Here is an 18,991-nt window from a genome sequence, read left to right on the forward strand (position 1 = left end):
ACAAAAAAAATAAAATAAAATAAAATAAAAAATAAAAAATAAAAATGGTCCATGTCAAAAAAAAATCTAAATAAATAAATAAGATAACAAATCAATAATCTAATTTTATACATTAAAGAAACTTAAGAAACTTTAAAAAAAAAAAGGACAAGCTAAACACAAAGCTACCAAAAGAAAGGAGGTAATAAAGATTAGTGGAGATAAGTAAAATAAAATAGAGACTAGAAATGGGCTTCCCTGGTGGCGCAGTGGTTGAGAGTCGGCCTGCCGAGGCAGGGGACATGGGTCCGTGCCCCGGTCCGGGAAGATCCCGCGTGCCGCGGAGCGGCTGGGCCCTGCGCGTCCGGAGCCTGTGCTCCGCAACGGGAGAGGCCACAACAGTGAGAGGCCCGCGTACCACCAAAAAAAAAGAAAAAAAAAAAAAAATAGACACTAGAAAAACAATTTTTAAAGATCAATAAAACTAAGGGCTGGCTTTTTGAAAAGATAAAGCTGACAAACCTTTAGTTGTATTAGGAGGGAAAAAAAGACAAATTTCTAAAATCAGAAATATAAGTAGGGACATGATTATAAATTTCACATACATAAAAAGGATTTTAAGGGGATACTATGAACAATTACACACTAACAAACTGGATAACCTAGATGAAATGGACAAATACTAGAAACACACTTAGAAATACCTACCAAACTAACTCATAAAGAAACAGAAAATCTGAATAGATCTATAACTAATAAGGAGATTGAATCAGTTTCAAAAACCTTCTAAATAAATAGCCCAGGACTAGAGGGCATCATTGGTGAATTCCACCAAACATTTAAAGAAGAATTAACACCAATCCTCAAACTCTTCCGAAAAACTGAAGAGGACGGGACACTTCCTAACTCATTCTACATAACCAGCATTACTGAATACCAAAGCCAAAAAAGACACTACTAAAAAACTACAGCCAATATCCCTTGTGAATACCTATGCAAAAATCTTCAACAAAACACAAACTGAATTCAGCAGCAGCTTAAAGGGAATATACACCTATGAATTGGAAAGGAAGAAGTAAAATTATCTCCATTTGCAGATAACATGATCATATGTGTAGAAAACCCAAAATATTATTAGCTTGAATTCAACAGTTACAAGATACAAAATCAACACACAAAGTTCAGTTGCATTTCTATGTACCAGGAATGAACAATTGATAAGGAAATTAAGAAAACAATTCCATTTACAATAGCATCAAAAAGAATAAAATACTTAGTAATAAACTTAACCAATGAGGTGAAAGACCTGTACAATGAAAATTCCAAAACATTGCTGAAAGAAATTATTCTCTATATTTTATTATTATTAAAAATAACAAGCATTGGCAAGAATGTAGAGGAGTTCCTGTGCATTGCTGATGGGAATGTAAAATGGTACAGCTGCTGTGGAAAACAGTTTTGTGGTTCCTCAAAAAGTTAAACGTAAAATTACCAAATAATCTAGCAATTCCGATCCTAGCTATATACCCAAAAGAACTGAAAACAGAGACTTGAACCGATACTGGTACATCAAAGTTTACAGCAGCATTATTCGCAATAGCCAAAAGGTGGAAACCCCAATGTTTATCAACAGATGAATGAATAAACAAAATGTGGCATACATATATAGTGGAATACTACCCAACCTTAAAAAAGAATGAAGTTGTGGGCTTCCCTGGTGGCGCAGTGGTTGAGAATCCGCCTGCCGATGCAGGGGACCACGGGTTCGTGCCCCTGTCCAGGAAGATCCCACATGCCGCAGAGCAGCTGGGCCCGTGAGCCATGGCCGCTGAGCCTGTGCGTCCGGAGCCTGTGCTCCGCAACGGGAGAGGCCACAACAGTGAGAGGCCCGCGTACCACAAAAAAAAAAAAAAAAAAAAGAATGAAGTTGTAATACACAACACAATATGGATGAACCTAGAAAGCATTATACTAAGTGAAATAAGCCAGACATAAGAGACAAATATTGTATGATTGTACTTACAGGAAGTCTAGAACAGGCAAATTTATAGAGACAGAAAACAGAATAGAGATTACCAGAAGCTGGGTGATAGAGGAAAATGGGTAGTTATTATGTAATGGATACAGAGTTTCTATTTGGGAAGATGAAATGTCTTGGAAGTGGGTACTGATGATGATTTTGGAAATGGGTACTGATGATGACTGTAAATGTACTTAAAACCACTGAACTGTTAAAATTAAAATGGTTAAACAGATTTTAAACATGCTTAAGAACCAAGTCAAGCTACCATAAATTTGAATGAGTTACTTAGCTGAGATAAGCATATGTCTAGTAAACTGCTAGGTATGCATTGTTATCTCTGTCCCGCCTCTTACCACCTGTATAAGAGGAAGAATTTCATAGACTACAGAGGATAGAATATTTTTTGTATTTGTCAAAGACACTTAAAAGTATGGTTAAATTCGGTATTCTTATGAGTCATATCATTTCTACTATCATTAAAACAACCAAGATGTCAGGTACTGGGTATCTGCATCCAGGTATACCTGTTATTTTAATAATCAGGTAAGATGAATATCTCCAGCCCCCATCCTATTTATATTCTTTAAGGATGGATGGATTCTGTCCTTACATAGGGACTGACCTCCTGCCGCATTGCTGGAGCTTCTTGCTCTCCACCATTTCTCCTCACATCTTCTTTTCCTTTTGTTCCTATATCCTTCACACTTCTCTCTCAGGCTGCCCACGAAACTCAAAATTCTCCTCTGCTTTTGTCTTTTCTTTCCAGACTTCTCATATCCATAAAGGTTCAAGATATTTTCCTCAACTAAAAGTCATCTCTTCTGATGTATGAATTATGCTATTCCCTTAGTATGTGAAAGCTGTTCAGTCAAATCTGGTTTTAAACAAAAATTTTTTCCCTTTCAATGACATTAGAATTCACATACACCAACGGCCAGAAATGTTATTAGCTTGTTATTTACTATTACAAAGTGCTAAATAACAACAAAAAAATTAGAAATTTTAAAATACTAGCCTTTAATTCAGAAAGTATCTTCAGTTTTAGATGCCATCTTCTCTCAAATCTAACAGTACAAATTTCAAAATTCTTAAAAACAACGTACAAGCACTCACAGAGGAAACAAAAAAGTAGTGCCTGATGTTTCCAAATAACAGACTGTCTTAAAAATTTTTTTCCTTGACCAGTTGTAACTCTACTTAGCACACTTACCACGAACTACTAAGTGGATTTGTACACGAAGACCTCTACTAGACCCTATAAAATAAAATTCCAAAACAGTCACAGTTTCTACCTCTAAAGCAGACAGTCCAAATTCAAACAAACTGTACATGTATTTACAGTTACAAGCATAGGGAAAAAATCTACTTTCTATTATACACTGGCTATGAGCACAGATACGAGTAGGAGTCACAAGAAGTTTCATGCAAGAGGAAGGTGCATTCTATAATAAGAGAAGGCTTTGGAGCTATGTAGACGCACTGATGTCCTCTCTCAATTAGTTCTCCTCACAACCTTAAGAAGGAAAAACAAACAGCCCCAATGGGGTAACTAACATATGAGGAGACAAGTTTAGGGAGGTCACAGGTTCTTTGACTAGGGTATATAACAGCAGAACTGGGATTTGATGACAGACACGTTTAATCCCAAAACCTGTGCATTCCCAGAGTTAACACAGAAGATACATATACTTATCAAAATAAAAATCACTCCCATTATTACACACCTGATGGGTATTTAACAGTAAGCCTCAACTTATACAGAAATAAACAAAACAAAACAAAACCCCGGAAGTTTTTACCCCAACAGAATCACTAATACAGGAGAAGTATAAAATTTGGAAAATCTCTAATTCTGTTATTTTCATATGGCAGACACAATCTCAAATCTAAGTTTAATGGGAGAATCACCTCTATGTTGGGATAGTCTGGATTCTTAAAAAAACTGAATATATCCTAATCCAACCTCTAGGAAACAACTAGCAATCTGAAATCCATGGCTCGCCCTGAACCTAGACCAAACTAAACCGTAATATTTCCAAACCTCCAAAGGCTCATATATCTTCTGCCCTGCCATGCATATGGCCAGGCATATGGACTTTTACTGAACTTTATTATCTATATTTGTTACTTGTCTCATCAGTAATTCTCAACTTGGTTCTAAATCAAAGGCTTCAAAAAAACAGTAAACTATATTCAAATCCTTGTTTTGAATACTTATTATGAAAATGTAACAACTAAATGTATCAAAAAAAAAGGTGTTTGATTTTTGTTTCTACATTATTTTAAAAACAAGCTTAAATACAAGGACAATTTACATAGCACTTGGTACATGATGCAATGTACGATAAAACTTATTTATGTGTTGTTAAAATAGTGTTGGAAAACAGTTTAAAAGACCATGAGTGAGATAAAAGCAGAGGAAAAACAAAACCATGCAGTGAATTATGAATCACTATATGTTCTTTTCTTCATATTCTTTTCTCTCTATTTTAGAAGTTAACCTTACTTCACAAATGTTTGACTAAACCAATGTTCACACCTTCACCCAAAATATCATTACACAAAATTTAATATTTTTATACATTAGAGTGAACACTATTTATTCTCAAAATTCTCTTACTTAGCCTAATTCTTCATGGGAAACCAAATTCTTTATCTGTAGCCAAGTTCTTTTTTGAAGCAAACCAACTAACTCAGTAAAGGGCTTAAACAGGATATAATACTAATACAATTTCTTACAGTTGTTTTATGTGTCAAGAATCAGTAATGCCAAAATAAATGCATTTACAATGGTAATACCTTAAGATTTTTCTACACTTTAAAATCTTATTATATAATAGGCTTAAGTTTCTACATTTACACTCATTTAACTTAAGTTCTGTTGACATTTAAGTTCACAGAAATTGAAATAACGTTTAGTTACTAAGTACTATAAATAATAATACACAATGCTGATGAATACACATAACATAAATTCTCATCCTTGTGTCAACTAGTTAAATATCTATACAGTAGTTCTGTAAAATCTTAATTGTAATTTATCATTAGGCAATCTAACTTTTAAAATAAAACCAACCTTATATTACACAGATGCAAAGTATTTATTACCTACATTAAAAAGCAACTGGATTAATTTCTAAGCCCATTATTCCCATGTGAATCTTTACAATACAGTGAAGAAAAGGTGGGAAGACAGAAAATAATGCATGAAATACCATCAGGCAAATAGTTTATCATTTATTCAATTCACACAACAAATACTTACTGAATATCTACTGTGCACCAAGCATAATACTAGATGCCAGAGATATAAAGGAGAGTTAAGACAAACAACATGATCCCTATGTTCACAGTAATTAATCTTATAAGGATAGATCTTGATCAGATAATCCTTTGATTGTACATTAAAAACAAACTGATATTAATGCTGTATGAAAAGGATCATAGCTGTATGAAAGTATTTAATATAGGAAACTGTTCCAAAGTAAGGGTTCACTGAAGACTCCAGACAGAATAGAAGGGTTTCAAGCTGGGAACTGAAAGCTGAGAAAAATTAACAAGGACATGGAGATAAAAACAACCAGATAAAAACCCAGTAGTGGGAAGGAGCACAATACATTCCAGAAAGAGAAAGGACAGTGTGGCTAGATGCAGAGACCAAGAAAGGGAGTGATATAATAAGAAGCCAAAAAGGAGAGGGGCCAGATCATAGAAGAATTCAGGTCATTTAGGATTTTCGTCTTTCTACTAGTCTACTTTTCACTTTTGGAGTGAAAAATGTCTGTTTCTAATATAAGTTCTACTTGTGCAACCTCTTTACAGGTAATAGAAACTTCACAAATAATTGTTTGAAGAATAAGCTAGAATGGTCTTAGTTACTTGAGGCAAAAATAGCTTTCTATTTTTTTAATTAAATTCATTTTAAGATCATACAAGTGGGGGAAAAAAATCACCACCCACTGAAAATAAATGACTTGTATCTAAAAAGTTGAGATGTTTTGCTCTGAGCTTTCTTCTGCTTCTACAGATTATTTTACTTTTAAAAGTATAGTGCTCAAACTGAAAATAATATAAAAAGGGATCAATATCAAAAGACTATAATAGGAAACATTCCTTTCCAATTTTTATAAGCCTACTGAATTCCATCCTGTTATAAACACCATTTTCCTAACTATTCAGTCATTTTAAATTGTGGCCTGTCTTCCAACCAACAATATCAAATATTTAATAAAATAACGCAGTTAATATAGTTTAAAAATCTGCGGCAAAGCCCACCTCATCATAGTTATTAAAATTTTTTAATTTGTTTTACCATATGGTCCCTTACCCCTCTCCATATAATATTCAGCAACATAATTATATTCTTATTTCCTCATTCCTGGTGATTAATAAATATACTGACATTCAAAAAATAGTTATTGCTAATTTACTAAGGATAAAAATACTGGACTATGCACTGGGATTGAAATATGATTAAGATACTCTTTCTTTGATGATTTCTGAATATCAATATTCAACCTAGGACATAGGTAAAATATAACAAAATTCAAAACCCACATTGAAATAAGATCTCAATGTGATGGAGAGACTCAGCAATTTGGACTTAACTAATATTTCTCTGGTCAGCCATCACTTCTTATGAAAATCATTTAAAAGTAGAAATTAGTTTAAGAGAGCGAACGAGGCTGAGCTTCTAAGTTAACCAAAAGTAACAAAGATTACACACATGCCCCTAGTCAACCCAAATATCTCAGAATATTTCTATACACCTCAAAAAATGGAAATTCAGACTTACAAAGACTTCACAGTTCAGATTTTTCTAGTTAAGTATTTTCAAATGACCTATAAGTCAGATTTGAATATTACATATAAGATACGAAATATGAAGTTTCTTTCTAAATGACCCTTTTAGTATTTTGTCATACCTGAATAAAATAGTTTTATAGTTTCCACTTAACTCACCTTCATCATTTATTATATTTTTCATCCCCTACTGTTCCATATAAACATTAAAAGTAAAGATTCACAGTCAATCTAAACTTACAGCTATACTTATTTTCTCTGATACCAACCAGTAAGAGAAAATTAGCCTAAGCATGGCAAAGTCACGCTTCTCTGAGTGGTATTCTAATAGAACCTCAGCGTGGAAAGTAGCAAAAGAGAACAGAACACGTAACAAATAAACCTGAGAACTGAACTTCTGTCCCTACAAAGAAGCAATGCCATCCTTCTATCATATCCATCCATCAATATATCTATATCTATCTTTGCCTTTCTACTATATCCTAGGACTACATTTTAGTAGTTGTATGTATTTGTACAGGCACTATAAATGAGGCACTCCCATTTAACCCATGTGGGGGGGAGGAGGAATGGGGAAAGAGGAAGAGAAAGATTCAAAATGCCAGTCAAAAGTTAAAGAGATGGGTTTCCTTGGTGGTGCAGTGGTTGAGAGTCCGCCTGCCAATGCAGGGGCACGGGTTCGTGCCCCGGTGCGGGAATATCCCACACGCCGCAGAGCAGCTAGGCCTGTGAGCCATGGCCGCTGAGCCTGCGCGTCCGGAGCCTGCGCTCCGCAACGAGAGAGGCCACAACAGTTAGAGGCCCGCGTACCGGAAAAAAGAAAACAAAACAACAACAACAAAAACGTAAAGAGAAAGAACTCAACTTTTGGAGGATTTCAGGAAACCAACTCAATCCGAAAGCTGGTAAATAAAAGGAAATCTAGCATTTATTCTGCTTTTTCTGTATAAACTGTACTGCATGAAAACAAAAAAAGTTGATAAGGAAAAGTTTTTGCATAAGTCCAACTAATAAACGAAGGAGGAATGATAAAATTAGGATAACACTATTTTGCAACCCCTAATAAAATAATGGATCAATCATCAATGGCAGTTAAATTCATGAGGGAAAAAGTTGATAGGGAACTTTACAAAGAATGGGTTAGACAGACAATAACTGAACCTAGCGATCAGTCTTATCACCACAGAGAGCGATCACCAGACATCATGCAAAAAGAAGGTACAATGATCTATAAACTATTCTTTCAAAAAGAATTAAACCCAAGTCTGATCAGGCCACTGAATTTAACTACCAGCTCATAAAAAACATAGGGGGACAGAGGAACATGCTAACTGACACAACAAAGATGCACTGAGCAAAATCCAAACTGTGAAAAATTCTGTAAAACAAATAACTTACTTTATTCAACAGATAAATTACAAGAGGGAAAAAGGACAGAAAGGGAAGAAACTATAGATTAAAAGAGACGTAAGAAATATATCAGTATGTGAACCTTGTTTATTAGATCTTGACTCAAGCGAACCAACTGTACAAAAAAGCAAAACTCTTTATTAGACAATGAGAAAAATGTGAATACTAATTGGACATTTAATTACATTAAAGAATTAATTTTCTGATTTGAGAGTGCTGTGGTTATATTAAAATAACAAAAACGTGTCCCCACCTTTTTAGAGATGCGTGCATAGGCACACATACATATATTTACAGATAAAGTTGATAAGATATACAGGAATTGCTTTGAAACAGTCTGGGAGAAAGGTGCAGGGAGCACTGATATACATGAAATAAAACTGACCATCATTAACTGTTGAAACTGGGTGGTGGGCACAGAAAGGTTCATTACAGTACTCTGTTTTTATATATGTTTTTAAATGCTCATTTTAAAGTTTGAAAAAAAAGTAAAGAAAAAAGAATTGTCCACTGTAGACTATTAACCTCTGAGGCATTCTTATGTAACATGCTGATTGAGCCCACCTACACATGAGGCACTATTCCAGTTGCTAGAGACACAGATATAATAGAGAGACAAGCATTTTAAAATTCCCTACAACACAGCAACTGACAAATGAAACAGAATTATTACAGAATTGCTAACACAGAGGAAGAAGTAATTACAAGCATATAATTCCAGAGATTTACTAATAGTAGTTGACAAATATAAACATGAACAATAAGCAAATGGGGTTTTATTTGGTAATCACCTCCCATTCTTTCCTCTGCTGATCCCTAGTTCTCCATTATTAAGAAAGTAGTAAATCAAAATAAAAATATTATCTACTTGCTTCCACTTTTCTGCACATTGATTTTTATATTATTTGGCAATTTTTGGTTTCCTTTTGTTAAGAAAGCTTAAAATTAAAATTATGACAAATACATCTGGCTACTACTCCTCTCATTATTATTTAACTTTGTTACAATAAAATAACAAGGAGCATTTAATTAAAGTAAAAGAAAACTGAGCAAACTTAAGAAAAAAACTTATTAAACAATAGCTTGAGAATGTTCCATGTAATCATGAATATCAAGGCCATGACACATGGCCTTCTATAAAAACATAGGTAATAATGATAAACTATTAAATTTAAAATTGGCATGTTGTGCTAGCTACTATTCCTTTCCTACAAACCAGAAACTATATGACACAAATTATAAACAGACGTCTTTTAAAACTTAGTTTGAAATCTTACACTTAAAAGATTAAACTATTATAAATATCAATACCTATTTATATACATATACATTTATAAGCAGTGGCTTAAACACTTAGAAATAAAATATAAAAATATAACTTTACAATTGTCCTTTATCATTTTTTAAAGATTTATATTTTTAAAGGATCTTTCAAACTAATAAAATAGTAAAACTCTCTTGACTAATATTTTAGTGTAATTGAGCACTGGGTAGGTAATGCTGCAAGAAAGCACTATGAAAGATATATAAAACGCAAAGAAATTAACAGATATTACTTATAGAATGAGTCATTCCATTTCATGAAAAAAAGAAGAGACCAGTCACCAATTTCCAGGTGACAAGAGAGAGAAGTAACATTAGATGGAAATAAGACACTGTTTAATAGAAACACAATTTTGAGTACACCACCTAGTTCCTCATGAAGAACTTTCAAGTTCGAAAAAATATGAAGGAAAGAAACAAAATACAGAGAGCAGTTGTAAACCACTGTAAAGCTCATACTGGGAGAAAGGATTAAATACACAGACTCTTGTTAGGGAATAACAATGTGAGGTGTTACTCAATGTATCGTCTCTGATTAGGCAGAAATATTTTGGGCTGTGGTTATCTCTGAAAATATCCAACTCTGAATTCTCTAACAACCCAGTTCAACCCTACACTCCCAAGTGCTGAATATTCAAATAGAAGCAACCAACATAAAGGCCAAGCCTCTATACAGAGGTGAGCAGACCCAACACTGGGCAATGCAGCCTGGGTATCACTATTGCTTTTTCAATTATTCTGGCAGCAACAGAAATCCACCTCTATTTCAGGAGGCAAAATTTGTTAAAGAAGATCATCAGGCATTGCATCCTTAGAAAACTGACCACCTACAATAGCAATGAAGAAAGAAAATCAGATGAATGAAGCACAAGTGAGAGATTCACTTGCCACAAAAAGTGGAGCTGAAGTATTCAATATCAGTTTCTCATAAACAAAATAATACATACCAGACCCAACCATGAAGAGGCATATGGCCCTAGTTCAGTCAAGGCTCAAAAATCTGTCCTTTTGATTTATATTCTTTTCATTACACAGCACTACCTTCTCTCAGCAATGTCTTAATTAGCCCATTATTAAAACAACTGCATTTACTGAAGACACTGGGCAAGCAGGTCAGATGTGTACATCCCAATCAGCTTGTTCAGTGACCCCAATAGAACCTGGGATAGAGCCACTACCCCATTTGCCCAAGGTCACACATTTTTCCAGGCAGAGTTAACTCTAAAAGAACTCACAGGCTTTGCTTTCCCAGAAAAACAAAATTCTCTCTAAAGCCCAAACACTCAGATAAGCATGTTCTCCTCACAGACACCAAAGGCTAATTTGGCTGCTGTTTCCCACAGATTTTGTCCATAGGAATTCCATGCTAGTCTTCTTGTTCTGGGTCCATAGTATACTCTACAGTTCCACCAATCTAAGACCACAACCTGTGAAATTACAATGTCCTCAGTCCCTTTCATAAAATGATCTTTCTTTCGAAACATTTATGTATCCTAAAAAGCATCCTGTTTCTTCTTAAATTTCACATTCAGACTATTAACGCCAATGCGTGTTCATTCAAAGATAACATATTAAACTTCTATTAAATCTATTATGTTGTTTTTATAACTGTTTCCGTATACCTTTTTAATACTTAACAGTTCATTTATATGCTAACACATATATTTTCCATCAAACTATCTAGAGTCTCATCAAACCATAAAAACTTTGAGAGTGAGTAAATTTTACCATACAAATACTTTAACAATAGCACATCATACAAAATATATACTCTTCTTTAAATTATGTGAAATGTTATTTGGTTTTTCTCTATTCTTCCTAATATACTATCTTTCAACTGTATCCAATCCTGAAAATAACTTGAAGAAATGCGATATATATGAACCAAATCAAAACAAACTCAAAAGGCCATCTCACTAAAGCAACATATCCCTAATATCATTTGCTCCAACAACTACTGCAGAATAGTTTTTAAAAAAATCTATAAAAAAGTACCATAACATAAATGTGGTATATCTCCAACCATGAATTATGTAATAATTTCTGAAGTTTAAATAACACAGCGTAAAGACTGCTAAAAGCAATTAAACGACAACCAATTATTTCATATAGCAAAAATGACATCTCTGGCTTCCCTGGTGGCACAGTGGTTGAGAGTCCACCTGCCGATAAAGGGGACACGGGTTCGTGGCCCGGTCCAGGAAGATCCCACATGCCGCAGAGCGGCTGGGCCCATGAGCCATGGCCGCTGAGCCTGCGCGTCCGGAGCCTGTGCTCCGCAACGGGAGAGGCCACAACAGTGAGAGGCCCGCGTACCACAAAAAAAAAAAAAAAAAAAGACATCTCTTTATTAAATGCCAGGTATTCAATTCTATCAACAATTGTCCTGTAGAGGTCATAAATCAATGAGAACAGTATCTACCTGAAAAATGTTCCGAGAAACTTACCATCATTTTGGCTCTTGCCCTTCATCTCCTCTTTCCATGATGGGATGGTGTTCAAGGGAACATAGTCCCTTAGGTATTCTTTGCGTCTCTCCTCAACGGTCATCTTCAGCAAACGTTCTTGCAAAATAAAAGCAGAATCTCCATTTGTATTTAACTTTTAAGTTCAGGAATTATTTTACAATTTAAATGTTAACCACATTAAACTAACCAAAGAATTGGTGTGGGCTTGAAGAATACCAAAATCAAATCTAATGACTCCGTATTTGAGTGTTAAAAGGTGTCAAATTAATACTATATTAGTAGGGGGAAAAATAAGATCTAAGCCTGATGAGGAAGACATTATTGTGATAGTCCAAGAAAGAAGTAAACTCTTTCAAACATCTACTGACAGTCTATGTGCCAGGTGATATGTTTATACACTGCAGATACAAAGGTGACCTTTAACTTTGAGGAGTTCACAAGACAAAAGAGGATATGGATAAGATAAAAAATAACAGCTACATAAATAAAATACAAAATCCTAAGACAAATAAGTACAAACGCTAACAGCACAAGAAAAGCAGCCACTAAGATATTTCTTTAATTCTACAATGCCATCAACAATAAAAGTGCCCTTTCAATTAATAATACCATTGTGGAGGTGATATAAACAATACTTTAAGTATAAATCTTGATTATAAGATTAAAACATTTTAAACACTTTGAAGTAACAATAGTTAATGTTGTTTATAAAGAACGCACTGTGTGCCAGGTACTTCACATGTATAATTTTATTAAAATAATCTTCCCAACACTCAGCAAAACTGATAGTATTATTATCCTGATTTTGCAGACAGGGAAATGAAGCATATCAAAGTTCAGTAGTTTGTCCAAAGCAAGAGAGCTTTCCATTAAAATCCACTCAGATATCTCCATTAGTAAAAAACTATAGCCTATACCATTAGCCACTATACTGTACTACCTTCTCAAGAAAAGCTCCCCAAAGGTGACATGTATGCCCGTTCCTGAAAGACAGATAGAATTCTGCCATGAAGAGGTAAGAAATAAGGATATTTCAGACTACTAGAGCAATGTAAACAAAGATAAGGAGGTACGAATAGTTTAATGAAGCTGCAAGATATGTTATGAGGAGGGAAAGTGGCCACAGAATTGAAAAGTAACTAGAAACGTAAATTAAAACGAAAACGTACAGGAATCTGTATACTATGCCAAGCCGTTTAATCTTATTCTATAAAGTACACCACTAATATTCAAAGTTGACTATTCATATCCTAGAAGGTACATAAAACAATCCACTAGGATACTGGGGGAAAAAAACTAAAAAATTCTATTTATTTCGAACCTAAGGAAATAGATTTATTTACAAATAAATTAAGATTTTCTAATATTCAATATATAAACTAACACTGGCAACCTCACTCATTCTGTATGTCAGCTGTCATGTATCATATATTTACTTTACCAAAGGTCGCCACAATGTAGAGCAATTGACAGTCATACTCTCACTCTCCAATTCTCTTTCAGCATATTACAAAGTACTGTAGTTTAGATGAATGGATTTAAGGACAGTATCTAGTTTTAGGTAATCTAACCCTCATAAAATAATCACTTTAAAAGATTCTTTCACAGAAATAAACTGCAGAAAGTATTAAGGTAAGCACAAGTGAAAAAATGTTGGGCAACCAACATTTCTCCCTGCTCCTAGAACTGGCTTTTCTTCAGCCACAATAGGAGACCAAAAAAAAAAGATTTTCATCGGATGTGACATTTTCAAATCACAATACTCAACACTAAATTGAATTTAAGATGCCTAGGCCATTCAAGTTGAAAACAAGAATCTGGAACTCAGCAAAGAACTAGCCTAGATATTTGGAAATTATAACCTAAAATTCTAGGCCTACAGGAAATTCATTGGGGATGGTAAGACGGGACCAAACCTCAAACACAAACAACATTTAGGGAGTGAACACAAAGAGGAAAAAAAATGAAATAAAACTTATATGTCACTGAGGGTGACAAGGTGAATCAGGGTTCCACTGATGTGGAAACCAGCAGAGAAAAGAGTTTTAATGAGGAGAAAAGGGGAAATCTTGTCAATTGCTACAGGAAGATCAGAAAGAATGAAAATTAATAAGCCATTGGTTTTTATCAACTGGGTCAAGAACAACACTGAAAAGAGAACAAAACGGTTAACAGAGCTGTCTGGATTCTAACACCAAATCATGTAAATATATGTGATCTTGTATTACTTAATCTCTCTATGGCTCAGTTTCTTTTTCAGGTAGTTGGTAGGTATTATTCCCAACTTACAGATGAGGCAACTAAGACAGAGAGGTTGAATAACTTACCTAAGGTTCCACAGCTAGTAAGCAGTACAACTAGGATTCAAACCCAGGCAAATGGTGTTCTAAATTCTTGACATTAAAATACACTACCTCACAGGGTTGTTGTGAGAATTAAATGAGATAATCCAAGTAAGTTACTTAAAATAGTGCTGGGCACACAAACAGGACTCAAATAGTAACTATTTTTATATTAGTACCATCATCGTTATTACTGAATGATTTTAGGAACATTAGTTTCCGTGCAGCATAACTTGAGATCCAGGAGATTTTGAGGGACTGAGGAAAAGAAGGAAAGTGAGAACAGCAACTCCAAGGTGAAGCCCTGTGGAAGGAAGGCTACCTTCCTTGATCGTTGTTATAGGATGAAGAGAGCAACCCAAAGACACTGAGAAACTAAACATACCCAAAAGAGAATAAATGATAGTACAAGATCTCAAGTAATACAGATGAGATAAAGGGCACAAGCAGAGGGGTTAATCCTTAGAAACAAAGATGAGAAGTGCTTCCTCTAAAAAAGGAAGAAAGCTGAAAGAACAACAGACATGTAAAGAAACAAAAGAGACTATGAAGGAAAATGTTTGGGCTGTTCATGTTATATGACATGTATTTTCTCCGTGAATTAAAAGGCAATGTCATCTGTTTAGTATAGGAACTTAAGGTCTTGATGGAATAGGAAACTTGAAGGGAATGGTAAATTTGAAATAATCACACAGAGAAGGAAAAGTGAAGACTAGTGTTTACCAAAGCACTACTAAAAAAGCTCAGATCACTAATATGGAAATACGGCAATATCAACAATCAGGATGAAAAATATTACGGAGCAACATGTACTTTCAGTAAGTGTCAGAAGTACATATGGGAATGCAACCTGGCCTCTGTCATTCCATTTACTTAAAAGTTTAAGTGTGGACACTTAGGAAAAAAACAAGATGAATAACAAGACAATAAGATAAAACACTGAGATAATTTAACTTTCAGTACTTGAAATGATAATAGACATTGAGTGGTTTTGAATTAGGGCACAAAATATTAAATCAACCGTTTATTTAACCTATGTGGACTTGAGAATTCCTTAGTTATTTATTTAAACAATGAAACATACTGGGGGGGCACAGTCATATATACAGTTTCTTCAGCTTTACACAAAAATTTTCCTTAAAGAATGTTTCACCTTTGCAGATGTACTTATTAGATGGTATACTGAGTTAAAATATGTTTAAAGAATGCCTTGAAATTTCAATGAGGTGGGTAAGCCTTCCTTTATATTTAAATAACAGTTACAAAAATACGATACTTCCCTCTCCAGTATTATTCAGAAAAAGGTCACACTTTCCATCAGCTTCTTAATACTAACTACTGTCCTGGAAATCCTCACCTCTTTCTTGATGGTATAACATATGTATATATATGTTTTTTGAAGTATAGTGGATTTACAATATTATACTTTACCAAATATTCCAAAAATAGTTATCCTGATAAGACGCTGACACACTAAAAAGTCTTCAAGTCACAATAACTTTCTCTTTTAATGCAAAAATAGGTTAGTTTTGGACAACTGAAAATTTACTTTGTTAACTGCCTTCTTTAATTGTGCATTTGCTTCTCTGTTTAGATAATATTAATTTGGTAATATTTTCTCCTATTATTAGAAGTAAAAGAAAAAAAAACCAAGGCATTAAAGTTTTTAAAATGCTTGCTTATGAAAGCCCAACAGTGTACATGTTAAATGAAGGAACCATTACAACATTGTTACTTTAGGAACATTATTATGACAGAAAAATATAATAATTCTTAAGTAATCGCTATAATTTCATCAATTATTCATGTATTGAAAACAATCTCCATGTTTTCCACTATTTTGCCTTCATTATTATCAATAATACAAACCTAACATTTCAAGACCATCAATAAAAATGGGCATAAAAGATTTTTCAGTGCTTACAAAGTGAATCCTTGTTGAAACTCAAATAAGTTCTATTGCGAAAACAAAGCAGAACTATTTTACGCTACTTTATATATAAGCCTATTATCTCAACAGCATTTGTTCTGCGACACCAAAATTTAGTTCTATATATGTCCATAATCATTAAAACATAATTAGGGCTTCCCTGGTGGCGCAGTGGTTGAGAATCCGCCTGCCAATGCAGGGGACATGGATTCGTGCCCCGGTCCGGGAAGATCCCACATGCCGTGCAGCGGCTGGGCCCGTGAGCCATGGCCACTGAGCCTGCGCTCCGCAACCGGAGAGGCCACAACAGTGAGAGGCCCGCATACCGCAAAAAAAAAAAAAAAAAAAAAAAAAACATAATTAAATGGCATACAGTCTGTCAATAAAGACCATTTTAATTGGGTCGTTCAGTTATGCTATGTTACATCTTCCCAGTAGTTAATGTGAAAAAAAGTCCCTCCTCATCCCCTTCCTCATGCATTGTTTTAAGTAGCCCCCTACATAAAGGATTTTTTTCCCATATTCATTCCCTTTCTTTCATCCACTGTTTGGCCTTATTTATAAATTATAAAGACCAGCAGTTGCAATAAGAATCCACAGATTTTAAAGAACTATTATCAAGGAAATTAACTTTCACTCTAGTCACCCCTTTATCCTTGTTCTATAAAAAAAGATGAGATACTTAGGAGAGATATGCACTTCCCTCACTCGACCTCACTCCTGATACACAGCAGTAGCAGTGCAAATACTTTTTACTACATTTCTGTACAATCAGCTGCTAAAGAATTTTTTTTAAAAAGAAAGAAAAGAGAAAAGGAAAGAGAAAAGGAAGGGAGGAAGCAGGAAGGAAGGAAGGGAGGGAGGGAGGGAGGGAGGAAGGAAGGAAGGAAGGAAGGAAGACAAGACTACAGAGACTCAAGTTTTACCTTGGAATATTACCTAACTATGATGCCAGAGAAAAACGGGGAGGGAGATGGAGAAAAAAGGGTTGGGTCGCACACCTCTGTGTCTCATCGACATCAGCGTCACCGTCAACCCGGCTGATCTGGATAAGCTTTGATCTGCACGAAACTCAGGGATGGGCTCATTCACAGAGAGCGACATCAGTCTCACACTCTTACTCGGAGCAACTTCAGACTATGAATGGGGATGGAATCTAGAGGAAGTCACTGCAGAGAAAAGCCCATTCAGACTTCTCTGACTGCACTTAGCCTCGCGAACAAGACCCGCTCGTTTTAGGTTCCCCCAGAGATCCACGTTCCAAAAGTCACACTGCGGCGCAGAAGCAGGGGCCCTGGCTGAACACCCGAAGGTGGTGGGACGCCCAGCCAGCGGATGGGCAGGAGACAGGGGACAGAGGTGAGGGGTGAACGTCTGAGGCTCGGCGGGCGCGGAGCAGCAGCAGAAGCCGGGGTGCCAGCTGGCGGGCACGTATCCGCGGGACACCCGGGCCGGCAGTCCGAAAGTCCGGGGACAGGGTGCGGGGGCCTGAACAAGTTGTACGGAGCCCGCGGGCCGCCGCGCGGCGGTCCGCGCCGCTAGCTGGGCGAAGGTGACCCGGCGCGGCGGGCGGCAGAGAGGGGCGTGCGCCCACACGTGCGCTAGGCTGCAGGTACCCGGGGGCGGCGCGTGCACGCCGGCGTGCGCGCGCGTACGCGCGTGTGTACACACAGACCCGCCAGGGAGGCGGCACCGGCCAGCCGGGCGCGAGGCGGGAGCGGGGCGGAGGGTGCCGCGGCACACACAGCCCTGACTCCCGCCCCCACCCCACCCCACCCCCGCCCCCAGGGACTCGACGGGCCGGTTACCTTTCTCCTCTCTCCACACCTTTTTCTTCTTGTTGCTGGGGTACATGTTGCTGTGGGGGTGGCTGGCTTTAAGCTGCAAGTTCCCCAGGCTCACGGGCAAACAGGGTGTATGCGGAGCGGGAGGGGTGGGAGGGGGCGCTCGGGAGGGAAAAAGTGGAAGAGGCTCCGGGTCCCGCGCCGCTCGCCGCTCTCCAGTCGCCGCCCTCCTTCCTCAGCACGCACTCAGTTCCGGCTCCCACCCGCCTCAGCCCCGCGGCCGCCACCACAGCAGCACCTCAGAGCCTGTCAACTAGGTCACGCCTCGCGCTAACCTAACACCCGCGCAGGCCCCGCCTCCCAGCCGCTAGCCAGCGCCGCCTCCCATTGGCTGCACCGTCCGCCGCTCTCCGCGTTCCAGCTACCGCGCGCCCCGACTTCGGCCCCAGGGCGCACGCGCAGGCGCAGGCTCGGGCCCGACGCCGAGGACGTTGGGGAGCTAGAGGGGGCGGAGCCAAGGCTCGAGAGGGCTGGAGGTGGCTCATGATTGGAGCGGGGCGTGGGGTGGCCCAGCGGGAGCACCGTGAGGCGCTGGGAGCTTCCCTAAGGCTTCGCGGCGCTGGGAAAACCCGAGGGCGTGGCCTACAGGAAGGGCCAGGTGCGCCAGGTGATTACGCGCTGACTGGGAAAAGCTGCCTCAGGGCCTGGAAGAAGTGGAAGTGTGAGGAGATGTGAGTCAACACGAATTGTATACTTTCACTGTCACCGCCCCTTCTGGACGGATTTTACCGGATAATCTGAAGTTTTCCTCTTGGTGGGCAAATATAACCGAAAGAAGTGAAAGGATTAGGAAATGGTTCCAGACCATATACAATCAGCTCCTTGACCTTGTAGTAAAAATTACGTATTTCACTCGACTCTGGTGAAGT

The 18,991-nt window shown here is 37.2% G+C and overlaps 1 protein-coding gene across 1 annotated transcript in view; it reads right to left on the reverse strand.

The window, feature by feature from the left end:
* The window catches only part of MACROD2 (mono-ADP ribosylhydrolase 2), a 1,977,737-nt gene extending 1,959,335 nt beyond the window's left edge, over window positions 1-18,402 (reverse strand). Inside the window, exons 1-2 of the mRNA XM_067012448.1 lie at window positions 18,087-18,402; window positions 11,986-12,102 (exon numbers count right to left, since the gene is read on the reverse strand). Of these exons, the coding sequence (XP_066868549.1) occupies window positions 11,986-12,102; window positions 18,087-18,132 (163 nt within the window). The 5' untranslated portion in view covers window positions 18,133-18,402. The remainder of the gene's footprint in view (window positions 1-11,985; window positions 12,103-18,086) is intronic.
* Between the last annotated feature and the right edge of the window lie 589 nt (window positions 18,403-18,991).

The sequence above is a fragment of the Kogia breviceps genome, chromosome 14 (assembly GCF_026419965.1).
Source record: "Kogia breviceps isolate mKogBre1 chromosome 14, mKogBre1 haplotype 1, whole genome shotgun sequence".
Lineage (NCBI taxonomy): Eukaryota > Metazoa > Chordata > Mammalia > Artiodactyla > Physeteridae > Kogia > Kogia breviceps.